The sequence below is a fragment of the Trichomonas vaginalis genome, chromosome I (genome assembly GCF_026262505.1).
Source record: "Trichomonas vaginalis G3 chromosome I, whole genome shotgun sequence".
NCBI classification, from domain to species: domain Eukaryota; phylum Parabasalia; order Trichomonadida; family Trichomonadidae; genus Trichomonas; species Trichomonas vaginalis.
Window position 1 is genome coordinate 26,010,662 of NC_067203.1, and position 13,954 is coordinate 26,024,615.

At 30.6% G+C, this 13,954-nt stretch overlaps 4 protein-coding genes and 1 pseudogene across 5 annotated transcripts, besides 3 other annotated features; all 5 read right to left on the reverse strand.

Moving 5' to 3' along the window:
- Window positions 1-81: 81 nt before the first annotated feature.
- Window positions 82-10,241: a mobile genetic element.
- On the reverse strand, window positions 1,715-4,027 carry TVAGG3_1051470 (uncharacterized protein; the record flags this gene model as incomplete). The annotated part of the gene is made up of 1 exon (XM_051255755.1): window positions 1,715-4,027. The coding sequence occupies one exon, from the start codon at window positions 4,025-4,027 to the stop codon at window positions 1,715-1,717; it is 2,313 nt and encodes a 770-aa protein (XP_051081329.1).
- On the reverse strand, window positions 4,496-5,863 carry TVAGG3_1051480 (phage tail repeat-like family; the record flags this gene model as incomplete). The annotated part of the gene is made up of 1 exon (XM_001315962.1): window positions 4,496-5,863. The coding sequence occupies one exon, from the start codon at window positions 5,861-5,863 to the stop codon at window positions 4,496-4,498; it is 1,368 nt and encodes a 455-aa protein (XP_001315997.1).
- On the reverse strand, window positions 7,094-7,592 carry TVAGG3_1051490 (annotated as a pseudogene). Its single transcript has one exon. A coding segment is annotated over exon 1 (499 nt).
- Window positions 7,875-8,774, reverse strand: TVAGG3_1051500 (uncharacterized protein; the record flags this gene model as incomplete). The annotated part of the gene is made up of 1 exon (XM_051255756.1): window positions 7,875-8,774. The coding sequence occupies one exon, from the start codon at window positions 8,772-8,774 to the stop codon at window positions 7,875-7,877; it is 900 nt and encodes a 299-aa protein (XP_051081330.1).
- A 1,371-nt stretch (window positions 10,242-11,612) lies between the features above and the next one.
- TVAGG3_1051510 (N-acetylmuramoyl-l-alanine amidase family) lies at window positions 11,613-11,849 on the reverse strand (the record flags this gene model as incomplete). The annotated part of the gene is made up of 1 exon (XM_001315965.1): window positions 11,613-11,849. The coding sequence occupies one exon, from the start codon at window positions 11,847-11,849 to the stop codon at window positions 11,613-11,615; it is 237 nt and encodes a 78-aa protein (XP_001316000.1).
- Window positions 11,850-12,074: 225 nt separating this feature from the next.
- Window positions 12,075-12,848: a mobile genetic element.
- Window positions 12,849-12,908: a mobile genetic element.
- Window positions 12,909-13,954: the final 1,046 nt, after the last annotated feature.

Consider the following 13,954-nt stretch of genomic DNA (forward strand, 5'->3'; position numbering starts at 1 on the left):
AAAGATTTTAAAAAGGATTTCAAGATATTAAATAAACCAATTGACCCAAAAATTCAACCGTTAAAGGAAAAATTTAGTCGACCTTCATTTGCACCATATCCATATTCATACGAAATCGATCATCTGGAATATTCAAAAGGAAACGTTACTTATTTATTTGCCATTAACATTAACACTAGATATTTATATTGCATTCCGGTGAAAGGGAAAACAGAACAGGAAACAAGAAGAGCTATTCAATACTTACTAGATCATGAAAGAGTAGTAGATAATATCAGGGGTGATGGTGATAAAGGATTTCAGGCAGCTATGACTCATTATTTCCCACAATTAATTTTTTCTTTTCATCCTCTCCATATACGTTTCATAATAAAATAGTTGATGCGGTAATGAGAACTCTTAGAGATGCGTTAGGGGTTAACGGTCAGATATACTGGGATGGAAATCATGACTCCATCATACAGCAGTTAGTATATTATTATAATAATACATGGCATAGAACAATAAACATGAAACCGGTGGAAATGAAAAATGATATTTCAAAAGAATGGGAATATATTAGAAAGCAAATGGAAAAGTTAAATGATGTTAAACGTGAACAAATTAATTCGGGGCTCATGAATTTTAAACAAGGAAATAAAGTTTTGATTCATCTCGATTATGGAAAAACTGATAAATCAATGACAAAAAGAAGACGAAGATTTGACACAATAGCTGAATTTGTTAGATATATTAACGGTAATGCATTAGTTGAGGTTAACAATAAATTAATAGAAATTCCGATTTATTTTATTACTCCATTATATTTAAATAATATTTAATTTTTTTATTTCGTAAGAAATGAGTGACAACGAAGCATCCAAGAGTCCTGATTCAATTAAGATTCAGAGTCCAGACAATGAATATAAAAAGAAACTAAACAGAATTAAATCAAAAATATGCTATTACAAAAAGAAGTCGCAATGCGGTGGGGTTGAAAACGATAAAGAAATAATCGAAAAATTAGAAACTTATCGTTCAATCATTAAACTGAGTGAAGCAAAAATAAAAGAATTTAATAGAATAAATAAATTGATTGGAAGAGATGAATTTAATAAAGATGAATTTTTAAACTCTATCCAAATTTAATTTTTATTCCTCTTTGACAACGTCTCTCTTTCCATCATTACTGCATAACCACATTTTCTCAGTTTTAGTGGTTTGTTATTTTTAACATGTTCTCGCATCATTTTTATCATTTCCTCCCTTGTTATGATTCGTGGTAAATTTTGAGCTTGTGGGGTATCCATTTATGATAAAAATAAAAATTTAAATTATGCCGTTCTAAAGTTTGTGACAACATGACATTTTGACAACAGTCCCGGAAATGATTTGTCATGACTTCATCGTAATGAGTGTAAATGACCCAAAAATAATGTTTTCATTAATGGTTTCAGGTCATTCAATAATTAATTATTTTTGAATAACTGAAGGTGTCACTACGTCACCATGTGTCACTCGGTTAATTAACTTCTCTGAAAAAATGAGACAACATGACATTTTGACAACACAGCAGGATTAAGGAGGAAGGCACTTATGAAGCATTTTTGAATAACTGAAGGTGTCACTACGTCACCATGTGTCACTCGGTTAATTAACTTCTCTGAAAAAATGAGACAACATGACATTTTGACAACACAGCAGGATTAATGCAAAAATAAATTCAAATCATACTTTATAAAGCTTCATTTACAGGTATTTCATCATCAGTAAATGAATCCTCATTATCGTTTGGTTCAACCTGTTTATATAATCCTTTCATTTCTTCTTTCAAAACATAACACCATGTTTGTTTACCATCTATTCTTCTCTGTTTCTTATCACATTTATCTTTAATGCTCATTTGAAAGTTTTTGTCTTTCATGTCTGATGGTTTGCAGAATAGAGCATTTTTACACGTCATACCTGCACACAATTCATCATAATGTGTATTTATCCATACATCTAAAGGATTTGTTGATAATTCTATTAAATCTTGTTTGGCTTCAGTCATCGGTATGATTCGTACATTAAATGATGAAAGGTCGTAATTGATAAAATATGTTAAAAGGTTATCATAAAATTCCTTTGTGCATGAATCCATTAAATTCTTGAAATAATCAAATTGACCCTTGAATTTACCATTAACTCTTAAAACTACGTATCTTCTGTCTCCAACTTCAATTTTGACAGGGTAGACGTTATTAGTTACGAAAATGAAATTGGCAACGTTCTGAGCAGTTCTTCTGGGTTGATTCTTTTCATTAATTCTAATCTCATTATCCGTAATAATTGATTTCAAAGCGTTGAAGTTTGCAAGTCTATCTTCACCAACATTCTTGAGTTCATTAAGTACAAGAAACATTTTATTCTCAACTACTGAATTGAAATTACCCGTTAGCTCACCTATTTCAGTAATGTTTTTACATGAATAACCAGCGAGGAGTTCAGAAATAATGTCTGTAAATCTGTTTTTACCTGTTCCCTGAAGTCCTTTCAAAATAATTGCTGTTTCATTCTTGATTCCAGGATGTTGAATCATTGATGCAATCCAGCCGAGAAGGTATTTATACACTTCATCGTTATTATCACAAATGGCTTCTTTAATGAAATTCATAAACATCTCAATTTTTGAGTAATCTACTTTTTCAAGAACGTTGTATTTATAACCCTGAAACGTTGAGAAAACATCTGGGGAATCAGATTTAAAGCAAACACCCTTAACGGTTAATGAGGATAATTGATTTAATAGTACGTCCCATGCTGTTATTGTTTTACCTTCTTCTTTAAATAATTTAATCATTTTGAGTGACTCTTTCATGTTTGACTGAAGAACGAATGATATTTGATTCATTTTGTCGTGTATGTTGTAATCTTTCTGAATGAAGTATTTGTTTCCACAATCTACAAAACGGATTACACGTGATAAATCCTCAATTACTTCAGAACTGTTTTTATACTGATGATTTTCAGCCTTGCGTCTAATATCTGTTATCAAAAACGAGTCATCAAGTTTTATATCAAATGTTATTTTTGGCTTACGTAATAAAGGTAAAACATATTCATCATAATATTCCTTTTGATAAAGTTTTAGAATCTTCACTAAAACAAACGGAGAAGTCATTAAATGTGCATATCTACTACGTGCTTTTTCAAAATTACTTTTTGCATTTTCAGTTAAGCTGCAGAAGTTATAAACGTTATCGTATGCTTCATTAATTAAATGATTAGGTAACGAATTAATAGCTTGAAACAGTGTGAATAATGTAACTTCTTTTTCCAAATTCATGTTTCCACCGTCATTATGTACTTCAAAATCACTAATGCCATCAACTATGCTCTGGGCAAGTTTATCGTCAATGTTTTCATCTTTGTTTTCATTCATAATAGTCTTTATTTCTTCGTTCTTCTGTTCAACTCTTACCTTAATATTCAAATCATTTAATATATCATTCACTGTTCTAGTTAATGTTGAATCGTAACTTCCACGAATGAATGAGTATGTATTGATTGGTTCTGTTGCATTCTTGCGAACTCTTGAATCAGCCATAACTACTAAAGAACGCTTTGAATCATCCATAGAAGTCATGATATCGATATCATAATCATTGCAGGAATAACATTTAATCATTCTGTTCGAAACTGAATAGAAGAAATTAGTGTTACAATAAATGTGAAGACCTCCTGAAGCGGTTTTAACGATAACATCTTTATCCGAAAGTTTTGATAGAATGTCTTTTCTAACTGTTTCTTTAAGTTCATCATTGTACGATTTATTGATATCAACATCTATAATCGTTAAATTTGAAATTTTATTTACTAATAAAGCCATACCAGTTTTCCTTCCTCTTCCTCCATCATGTTTGAGGTAATTATGTAAATCAATCTTGTTTTCACCAATTCTTTCGTTGAGGGTTTTAGTTTCTGCCACAACTAATTCCTCAGCTAATGAATCAATAACTTTTTCATCAGAAACGATATAGTTGCTGTTGTTGTTTGTTGCTGTCATTTATATAGGAATAAAAAAATAAAAATAATTTTAAAACTAACTTTATTTTTGGGCTGCATCATATTTCCAGTGATGTTGTCAAAATGTCATGTTGTCTCATTTTTTCAGAGAAGTTAATTAACCGAGTGACACATGGTGACGTAGTGACACCTTCAGTTCTTCAAAAATAATTAATTATTGAATAACCTTAAACCATTAACGTAAACATTAACAATAACACATATTTCCAGTGATGTTGTCAAAATGTCATGTTGTCTCATTTTTTCAGAGAAGTTAATTAACCGAGTGACACTGAGTGACGTAGTGACACCTTCAGTTCTTCAAAAATAATTAATTATTGAATAACCTTAAACCATTAACGATAAAATATATTTCTGCAGTTCATCCATTACTTCATTACCTAATTAATTACAAACATAAAATATATTTAGTTCATTCGGTAAGCCCAGACCTTTGGGTCAAGCACATTCATTGAACTCTATACCATGCGTAAACTGTCATGTAAGGTGGCATGTATTCTTTACTTTGTCCCGTTGTTTGCGTATATCCTGAAACGCGATGTGTATGGTTTCCTCCTCCCTCAGTGTTACTCCAGTAACAATTTATAGCAAACTTAACGTTGTCTTTAACATCATATCCTTTACCTTTTGTCATTGCTGACCAATCCCAATATCTATGCTTATGCCAACCTGCTTGAGATGTACTTAAATCTATGTAGTGACTATGTGCAGGTAAATTTTCACCTGAAATCGTTTTACTTCCACCTGTTTCCTTTGAAGAGTTTGCACAATACAAAAACCTGTCGACTATTTGAGTCCAAGTTCCAAAACCCAGAACTGTTTCTGGTCTGGTAGAGTTCATTGACGTATAAATAGAGCCTATAGGATATAATGTTTGAAGTATTTCTGTCTTTAATGTTTGAAGCTCTGTTTTGTCTGCTTTCTTGTCATATAAATCTTGAGCAGTGAATTTAATATTATGTTCATCCTTCATGACATAAACATCTTTACATCTAATGTTTCTCATCGTCGTTATGTCGTCATCCGATGTTAAACCTTGTGGAAAGTTAGGAGGTTTACAATATAATGCATCCCCACCAGTTTCTTCAACCGTTCCTTCAATACTTTCTATAGCAACAGTTGTAAAACTTGTATGTGTATGAGTCTTATTTGCTTTCTTATTTAACTCATCGTTAACATATTCCTTATCCGCTTTAAGGTCTAAACATCCTGAAACCCATCCTGTATCAGCTTTAGTTTTTAAAATCTTCGATGTCCATTCATGATACCATTCAACCCTTTCTATAATTTCATTATCTTTTTCATCAACATATTCCTTATCTGCTTTCTTCTCTAACGCACTAGCCACACAATCCTTATCTGCCTTCTTCTCTAACTCATCGTTAACATATTCCTTATCTGCCTTCTTATTTAACTCACTATCCACATATTCCTTATCCACCTTCTTCATTATGTCATTTAGGAAACCTTTTATGAATTCCTCATTTAAATTAAATCTTCCAATCTTCAAAACTTTAGGAAATGCATTTAATGCGTAATATCTCTGTTCTTCTGGTGGAATTGATGTTATATCATCTGTTATACCTTTAATTTTAGAATTCATAAATAAAATTTCTTTTATATTTGATATCACTGCACCACCTTTGCAAACGAATTCGAAATGGTCATTTTTCAATACTATCTCCAAATCTCCATATTTCAACCTTTGCGTTTGTTCTGCCGTCTTTGAATTATATGCATATATGGCGTATGTAATGGTCTGAAGGACCTGGGCGCTTTGCGCCTTAAGTTGTTGTGGTTGCTGTTGTTTAATCATTTATTATGATTTAAAAATAAATATTTAATCCGTTATCTCATCAGCTATTTTTTCTATTTGAAATTGCCATAATATTTCATTCATAAATTCTAAATCACAATCAAATAGGTCAGTTATTCTAAATTTAATTTTTGATAAATCTTTTGAATGAAGAATAAATGAATTCCCGGATAATTGAAATGGATATGATAAAGAAAATGTGTTTAAGTTGATGGATAAAATGTTTTGTATTGATGGGTAAGAGTTAGGGTCTAATGTTTGATGTGAAAATCTCATTGGGGTATTAACTTTATCACATTTGATTAAAATGAAATTGGAACCAGTGTCAGAATACAAAACATCCCCAACATCTTTTTCAAAATTTAATATCCCCAACAATGAACGAAGATGAGGAGTACAAAATTTAATTTTCAGCGGGAATTTAATAAGGTTATTTATTTCATCAAGTTCAAAAAGTTTATCAGGTTTTGATTTAAAATTTTCTTCATACCATACGATAAATGATTCATTTAAATAACTTAAAATCATGTTAATATCCCATTTCGCTATCACATTATTTATATACATATCATACGTTTTTTCATGGTCATCTTTAATAAATGATATATAATCTGAAGGGTTTAAAAGAATGGGATTAAATTTACCACTCACAGAAACGAGAGTAACATTATAAATTCCGCTAACTGTTAAATTTAATTCACAGTTATTATTCGAAATAATATTGATAATTGACATTTTTATTACGATTAAAAATATGGTAAAGCGTTATTTTCCAGTGATAAATAAAACTAGAATAAGATTACCTCAAGAATTCATAAATTCAACGAATAAGAAATTCATTCATGTTATAAATTTTAGTGTTTTCAGAAAATATGAGTCGATGTCATATTCATCATCGGGTTATATTTCACTTCATTCAAATTTAGTTCAATCAAATCCATATAATGACCATTTCATAAGATTTTCAGATGGTATTAAAAATGTAATTGATAGATTAAAATATGAACAGATTGACAATATCGAATTTTTGGAATTTTGGTTTAAATATCCCGATGGAAAAAAGATTGAAGTTAAAGATAAAGCTGATACTATAACAAAAACAATTACAATGACCGATCCAGATAGTGTGGAACAAAAAGAAATAAAACAAACGATAGAAACTGGTGAAAGGTCAATTATTATTGATTATGATTCAAAGGATTATTATTCAATAATGTTAATGCTTGAATATTAAATGGCCTTAACAAAGAATTTTTCAAGTGATATTTTATATTCATCAACTATTTTATTGTATATGTTATTATATGTTAAATGAAGTTCAGTTGTTGTTCCGTTCTTTGATATCTTAATTGTGCTAATATCCTTTATAGGATTTATTTTTGCAACTGTTCCGCAGCATGAAACCTCATCATCTATGAAAAATTGAATCTTAACGTCTGAATCTTGAACATCACAAAGAATGGCGATAATGTGAATTAATGATTCATAAGGTAAAATAATTAAACCGGATTGGTCAATTAAATTTATTATTGAATCATAATTATTAATTATTATATCACGGTAAATTTTCATTAATTCAGAATTAATGTCTACTTTATATGGCGCATTGCGACTGGAATCGTAGATTCCTGGGTTCTCGATGTTTGATGAAAGAGGTGGGGGTATGTTGGATAAGTGGGAATTTCAACAGGTTCTTTACCAGGTTCAGATAAAATGATTGGGTCTCCATCTTCTTTATTTTGCTCCCCCTTCTTTTTCGGTAAGTCACGAGTTAATAAATTTGGTTGAGTTGCTGACCTTGTTAATTCGGGGCTAACATTAACTTTAACATTTTGAATAATTCGTGATTTATCATCATTTACGTTATAACCAACCGTAATCTCTGCTTTTGCGTTAGTGTTCTTTTGACTAGTGAAACGTCTTCTCATTTATAATTGAATAAAAAAAGAAAAATATATTTAAAGTTTTAGTTAGTTGTTACGGTAATATCCCAAGGTTCATCATTGTTTGCTTATACTTTCTTTGTAACTGCACCAATTATGTTATTGATATTGCTTTGAGTCTCTTCCAGTCTTATTTTATCATTTACAATATCTTTAATCATTTCATTACATGCATTCTTAAAACCATCTGATTTTTCTAATTTACGTCTATCACTTTCTTTAATTAAATCAAAGTTATAACCTTGTTGAGAATAAAGTGGTTTCTTTATCAATTCCTTGAACGCTTCTGAAAGTGAAGATGAAGAAATTCTTGCCACTTGAATTGGTTTAAATTCTGCTTTCATTGCTTCTTTCTGTTCATTGAACACTGGATCGAATAAAGCAACTTTAAAGAATTTCTTAGCTGGAATTTCAGGTCTCAAATTTGCATATTGACCATCAAACTGATTAACATATTGTGGTAATCCATCCGGTCCCTCTTCAATAGCATTTAATTCTTCATTGAAATAAGAATATGGATTATGACGGTATGAATTAATTGGACCATGTTCACCTTCTCCAATGTATTGTTTAACAGCTTTTCCATTTTCATCAAATTGCATAGGATAACGTTCATTATATGCTTTACGTTTAGGATAATCCGTCATTGTTAATTTATACCCATTTATGACTTTAATATTACCTTGACCATCAGTAACGAAAACTTCATTTATACCATCAGGTTTTCCATTTGGACCCGTAATGTCTGCTTCGTGTGCTTCCCAATTTGGTCCATGACGTTTGGCATATGCTTGAGCTTCTGGTAATGTTAAAACGTTTCTCATTTGTTTAACATCTTTTTGAAGACCAGCAACAATATGAACTAATTCTTTCATTCCATCAGGAACTTTCATAGTTCTATTATATGCACCCTTTTTGTTTGTCCCTTGTTTTAATGGAACCTGTAGAAGATTTGCTATTTCTGTCATGTTTAATTATAAATAAAAAATAAAAATTAATTATAAAAAGTTAATCAAATTTAACACTTCCTTTATTTAAATCAACTATTATTTTTCCATGTTCACCTAATTGCTGATATTGTGTGCAAAGTTCATTAATGCTCATTGGTAAATTCACTTGATAAAGCATAACGTTCAACTGTTGACGACTAAAACCACTGAAAATGAAAAGGGTGGACAGGTTTGATTTAATGTTTGTGCTTAATGCTTTAAAGTATTGAACAGCCATAAAGAATGAACATTGAATATGTCGACATTGAGTTAATAACTGATTAAAATATGATTTCTCATTAGTTATTAGTTTTGATTTCACGGCATCATCTAGAAAAATTAGTGAATGCAAAAATTCTCTATCAAAATTTGAAATAGAAAGTGTTTCAAATAATTCATCCGTTGTTTATCAATAATTTTATCCTCTAATCCTTGCTTCTTGATTGTATTATATAATTCTTTATACATTAAAAAGTTTTTTAAATAATCTTCTGCTTCTTCTTGTGATAAATAAATAATTGGAATTTTGATTAAATGCTTTAAAGATTCAAATGTATCATCTGAAGGTGAACCTGAACGGTTGATATAAATTAACACATGTGAATAGGGGGAAGTGTTAACAATAATGATAATTTGTTTTAATATCGTTAATGTTTTACCTTTATTTTGTTTACCAATTGCTGCAGTGATTGAATTTAAGTAACATTCAGAATATGGAATTTTCATTAATTTTTCCTTAGATAGAGCATTTCTATTATCACTCAATGCTTTATTAATCATATCATCTATGTATGTATTATATACTCCTGCTAATTTTTCATAAGGGGTGGATGAATTTAAATCCATTTAATCAAAAATAAATTTATAATTTTAAACATTTCTATTCATCAATATTTCATCATATGAACTTCTATACTGTGGTGGTGTACCTGTTGGATGATATTTCAAACCTTCATCCGGTGTCCATGTCCAATACGTAGTCCTAGTAAACCAAACCTGAGGAGGATTTGTCACCTTTGAACAGTAAGTGTCATTTTCACCCTGAATGATTGGATAAGCTTTCACTTGTACTGTAACTTGTGAGTTGAAAGTTTCTAATCCATCAAAGAATATACCCGCTCCATCACGTTGAACTGGAATAGTGCATAAGAATGAAGTTTGGTCTCTCCATGTTCTAGCTAATGGCTTGCCATTATCATCATTCAGTGGTCTAGTTAATGAGTCCTCGTATTCTTCCGTGCATTCATTCACTCCATCTAAATCAGAAGCTTGAAGCATACGTGTAAAGAATATGTCGCCCACTGTGGTCATCGCTTGATCGGGGAAGTTTCTGGAATCTATAGTGACCTGAAGACCTCGAAGCATTGGATTTTCTAAAACTGTTCTTTGCATTGCATTCTTCGGAAATGCTAACACAACATCTGTAACATTATGAAGAGCGTATGAGAAATCCGAGCTAATACCTTCAGGAGTGATGCAACCTCCATTTAGTGAACGAACGTCAATATGTTGAGCTGGAATCATGAATGGATCTTCCTTACTGAATAAACGTGGTATTGCTTTAACTGATTCTTCAATTAAACCGTATCCTGGTGTAATGCATTTATCCTCTAAAACTTCCATCTTTGTGCATGAAATAATAACACTATCAACTGTTGCGTCAGCAGATGTAGCGGCTAAGCTTGTAATTAATTTGGCAGGAAGTCCAATTTGTTGGAATTTGCGATCATATTTATAAACATGATTCATAATCTTTTCATAATTTTCATCAGTTATCTTTTCATAAACGTAATTTTGTAAATCAGCAACTCTTAACGGGTCAACCTGACAAAATACTAAAGTATCCCTGAAAACATAATATTTAAGAATGATTTCACCAAATGATTTAGGATAATCATCGAACGCCTGAAATGCTAACAAATCATTTACCGGAATAATCATATCAAAAGTGACATCAACTTCTTCATTTGCTTTCTTGAAAACTTCTGAAGGGGTCATATATTTACCACATACTGAGTTATCATATTTTTGAACATTATTATATAACGAATGAACAAACTTTTTAACTTTCCTTTCTGATTTGGTTTATATGTTGCAAATGCGAAAGATTCACGGCGCAATCCATTTGAAGATAACCAGCATCACCTCTTTCGGTTTCTACTTCTAATTGTTTAAAGCTTTGATTTGATGATTTGTAACCAACGAATAAAACGCATACATTTAAAAGCGTCATCACATGTGAAAGCTTTATTTGAAATTAACGTAGCTTTAACCTTGCGTTTAATATATGTGTCACCTAATTGATTCACATCATGAGCCGGATTTGTAATTCTTAAATGAGTTTGTTTATCATCAAAATATGGAGCATCAGAGTCATAGCATGAACTTTCAAGTTCTCTATAATATCTTCTACCGTCATTCTTTGCGAATATTTCATTTATCTTTTCGAATGAATGAAACACATTTCCATTAATCGGTTTAGTGTTTGGCACCAAATAGTTAGTCGTCATTTATTATTAAATAAAAATCAAAATTAAAAGATGAAAATGAATTTTTAATTTTAATGAAATAATCAACTATGGCTGCAGGTATATTTAAGAAATTATGGATAGAGTAAAAAGAGGAGCGCATAAAGTTTGGGAAACAATGAAGAAAGGAGCAAATTGGATATTTAAGAATAAAGAAGCAATTAGTGACATTGCTGAATCAATAACGCCAAAAGCTGCCCCAATAAGAGAAATATTAAATAAAGGAGAAAAAGTTTATCAAAGACTTCAACCGATACTAAGATAAAAATAATATTTATTTATTTTTCAACTATTTACCTCCTATTTTATTAAGTATTCCTTCAGCAATTCCACCAATTGCGTTACCTGCTTGTGCTCCCATTGCCGGATTACCTGCTTTAGTACCTAATACTCCACCTATGATAGTTCCTGCCGTTTTCGCTACTGGTGCCAAAAAGTTTGCAACGGGTTTAATAATCTTTTGATGAACCCAACCCGCAGCTTTCTTAATTCCATCCCATAATTTTTTAAAGAATCCTGCCGCCATTTCTGATTTAATATTAATTAAAAAATATATTTCATCACTTATATTCTAATTTTTATTTAATGATAAATGAAACCGATTTTAAAAATAAATGAAACAGAGGAGGAAGAAATAAATGAAAGTGAAAATGTTCAACAAAAAATAAATGTTGTTAAACCAATTACTGAAATAAAAATTTTTTCATCTGTTGAAGAATTTAATGACTATTATGCTAACAATAAAAAATTAGAGTGCGGGACAAATTTGCCAGGTGTCACTTTTTCAATAACCTTAAATTACGCTTTTCTAATTTTTTTAAAAAATAACCTTAAATTATCTTTGAAGAAATTATGTCTATGATATATGTTTTATGCTAGAATCTTGGAGTTTTCATGCACTACACAAGAGCTCCAAGGTTCCAAGAGTGAATGCTCAATAGCAATTATAGAGATGTACCTTTTCAAAATGACTTTTACTGATTAAATTTAATCAATAGAAGACATTTTGAAAAGGTACCTCTACAATTAGATATACAAGAGATTCAAAGCTTCATTTCAGATAGATTTGAAACTTTGAAACTCTTGGTAGATTTTGAGTGAATGCTGACAATCATCTTTGAGAAGGTTTTCTTTAAGAAAACCTTCTCAAAGAGGTTTCTCAGGAGCCCTGAGGCTCCCTTTCGTAATGATTGGGAGCCTTGGGGCTCCTGAGACGAAGAATGGCTTCGCCGAATCTTTGATCAGCAGAGGCCAAATGAAAAGGCCTCTGCTGATGGATTCTCAGGAGCCCTGAGGCTCCCTTTCGTAATGATTGGGAGCCTTGGGGCTCCTGAGACGAAGAATGGCTTCGCCGAATCTTTGATCAGCAGAGGCCAAATGAAAAGGCCTCTGCTGATGGATTCTCAGGAGCCCTGAGGCTCCCTTTCGTAATGATTGGGAGCCTTGGGGCTCCTGCAGCAGAGTATCGCTCCGCTCCATTAAATTTTTTAAAAAAAGTGCCGTGTGGCAAATTTGTCCTGTTCCCCATCTTTATTATTTTTTTTATTCCTTTGAAAAGTGACACTGGATAGTTTGTCCCTTTCTCAAAAAATTATTTGAAGAATTGACAACGTGTAAATTGAATAAAATGTTTAAAGTTGATGGATTCAAAATTTCAAAAATAAAGGGGGTGGTTAGTTTGAAATCTATTCCTCAATCAAGAATCACCTCATTAATGAAAATAGATGATTTAACAAAAAGAATAGAAGAGATTGAAGAAAGAATAAATCAAATAATTGATATCATAAATTCAAATAATCATTAGTTTCAATTTATTTTTAAAGTTTATTTTTTAAAAAATTATTTTTTATTTCATTATGGTAGTGAATCTTTTATTCATGAAAATAATTATTTCTGATTTATTTTATTCTCTCGTACATACTAGATTTGAAGAATTCGGAACTTTTACCATAATCTCCTAAATGTTTTCTTATCCCTAACGTGTGCCAGTTATTATATGAAACTGAATAAACTTTATCTTTATCTTTACACCTTTCATCACTTCCAATATATTTATATCTCAGTTTTGATTTAGCATTTTCATATTCATTAGCGTTTAATAATTCACAGTCTTCCTTTTTAAATTGATGTTTAAGATATTCAGGATTTAATACTCTACGTTTATATGCTCCTAACTTAGTTCTAAAGGTTTTTCTACAAAATTTAGGAATTCCATCCTCTTTAATGTCATCAATGATTTCCATTTCATTATTTTCAATTTCTTCTTCTCGTTTATGAGGTCTTTGATTATGACTCCATTGATTCCATGAAATTAAATATTCTTTATCATTATATTTATACCTCATTAGCTTATTTTGGCTTTCATATTCATTTAATAATTCACAATCTTCATTTTTAAATTGAAGTTTAACCCATTCAGGATTTAAATGATGTTTAATTAATCGCGGAATATCTGACATCATCTATATATAGCTTCTTTTATAAAAGATAAAAAAATAAATTATTTTAAAAATAACTTTAATTTTTTAATAATTTATAAATAAATATATTTTAATGCATCGTCTATATATAGATGTAACAAAAAAAGTCACAAAACCCGTCATATCCTACTACTAAAATGAATCTTAAAAT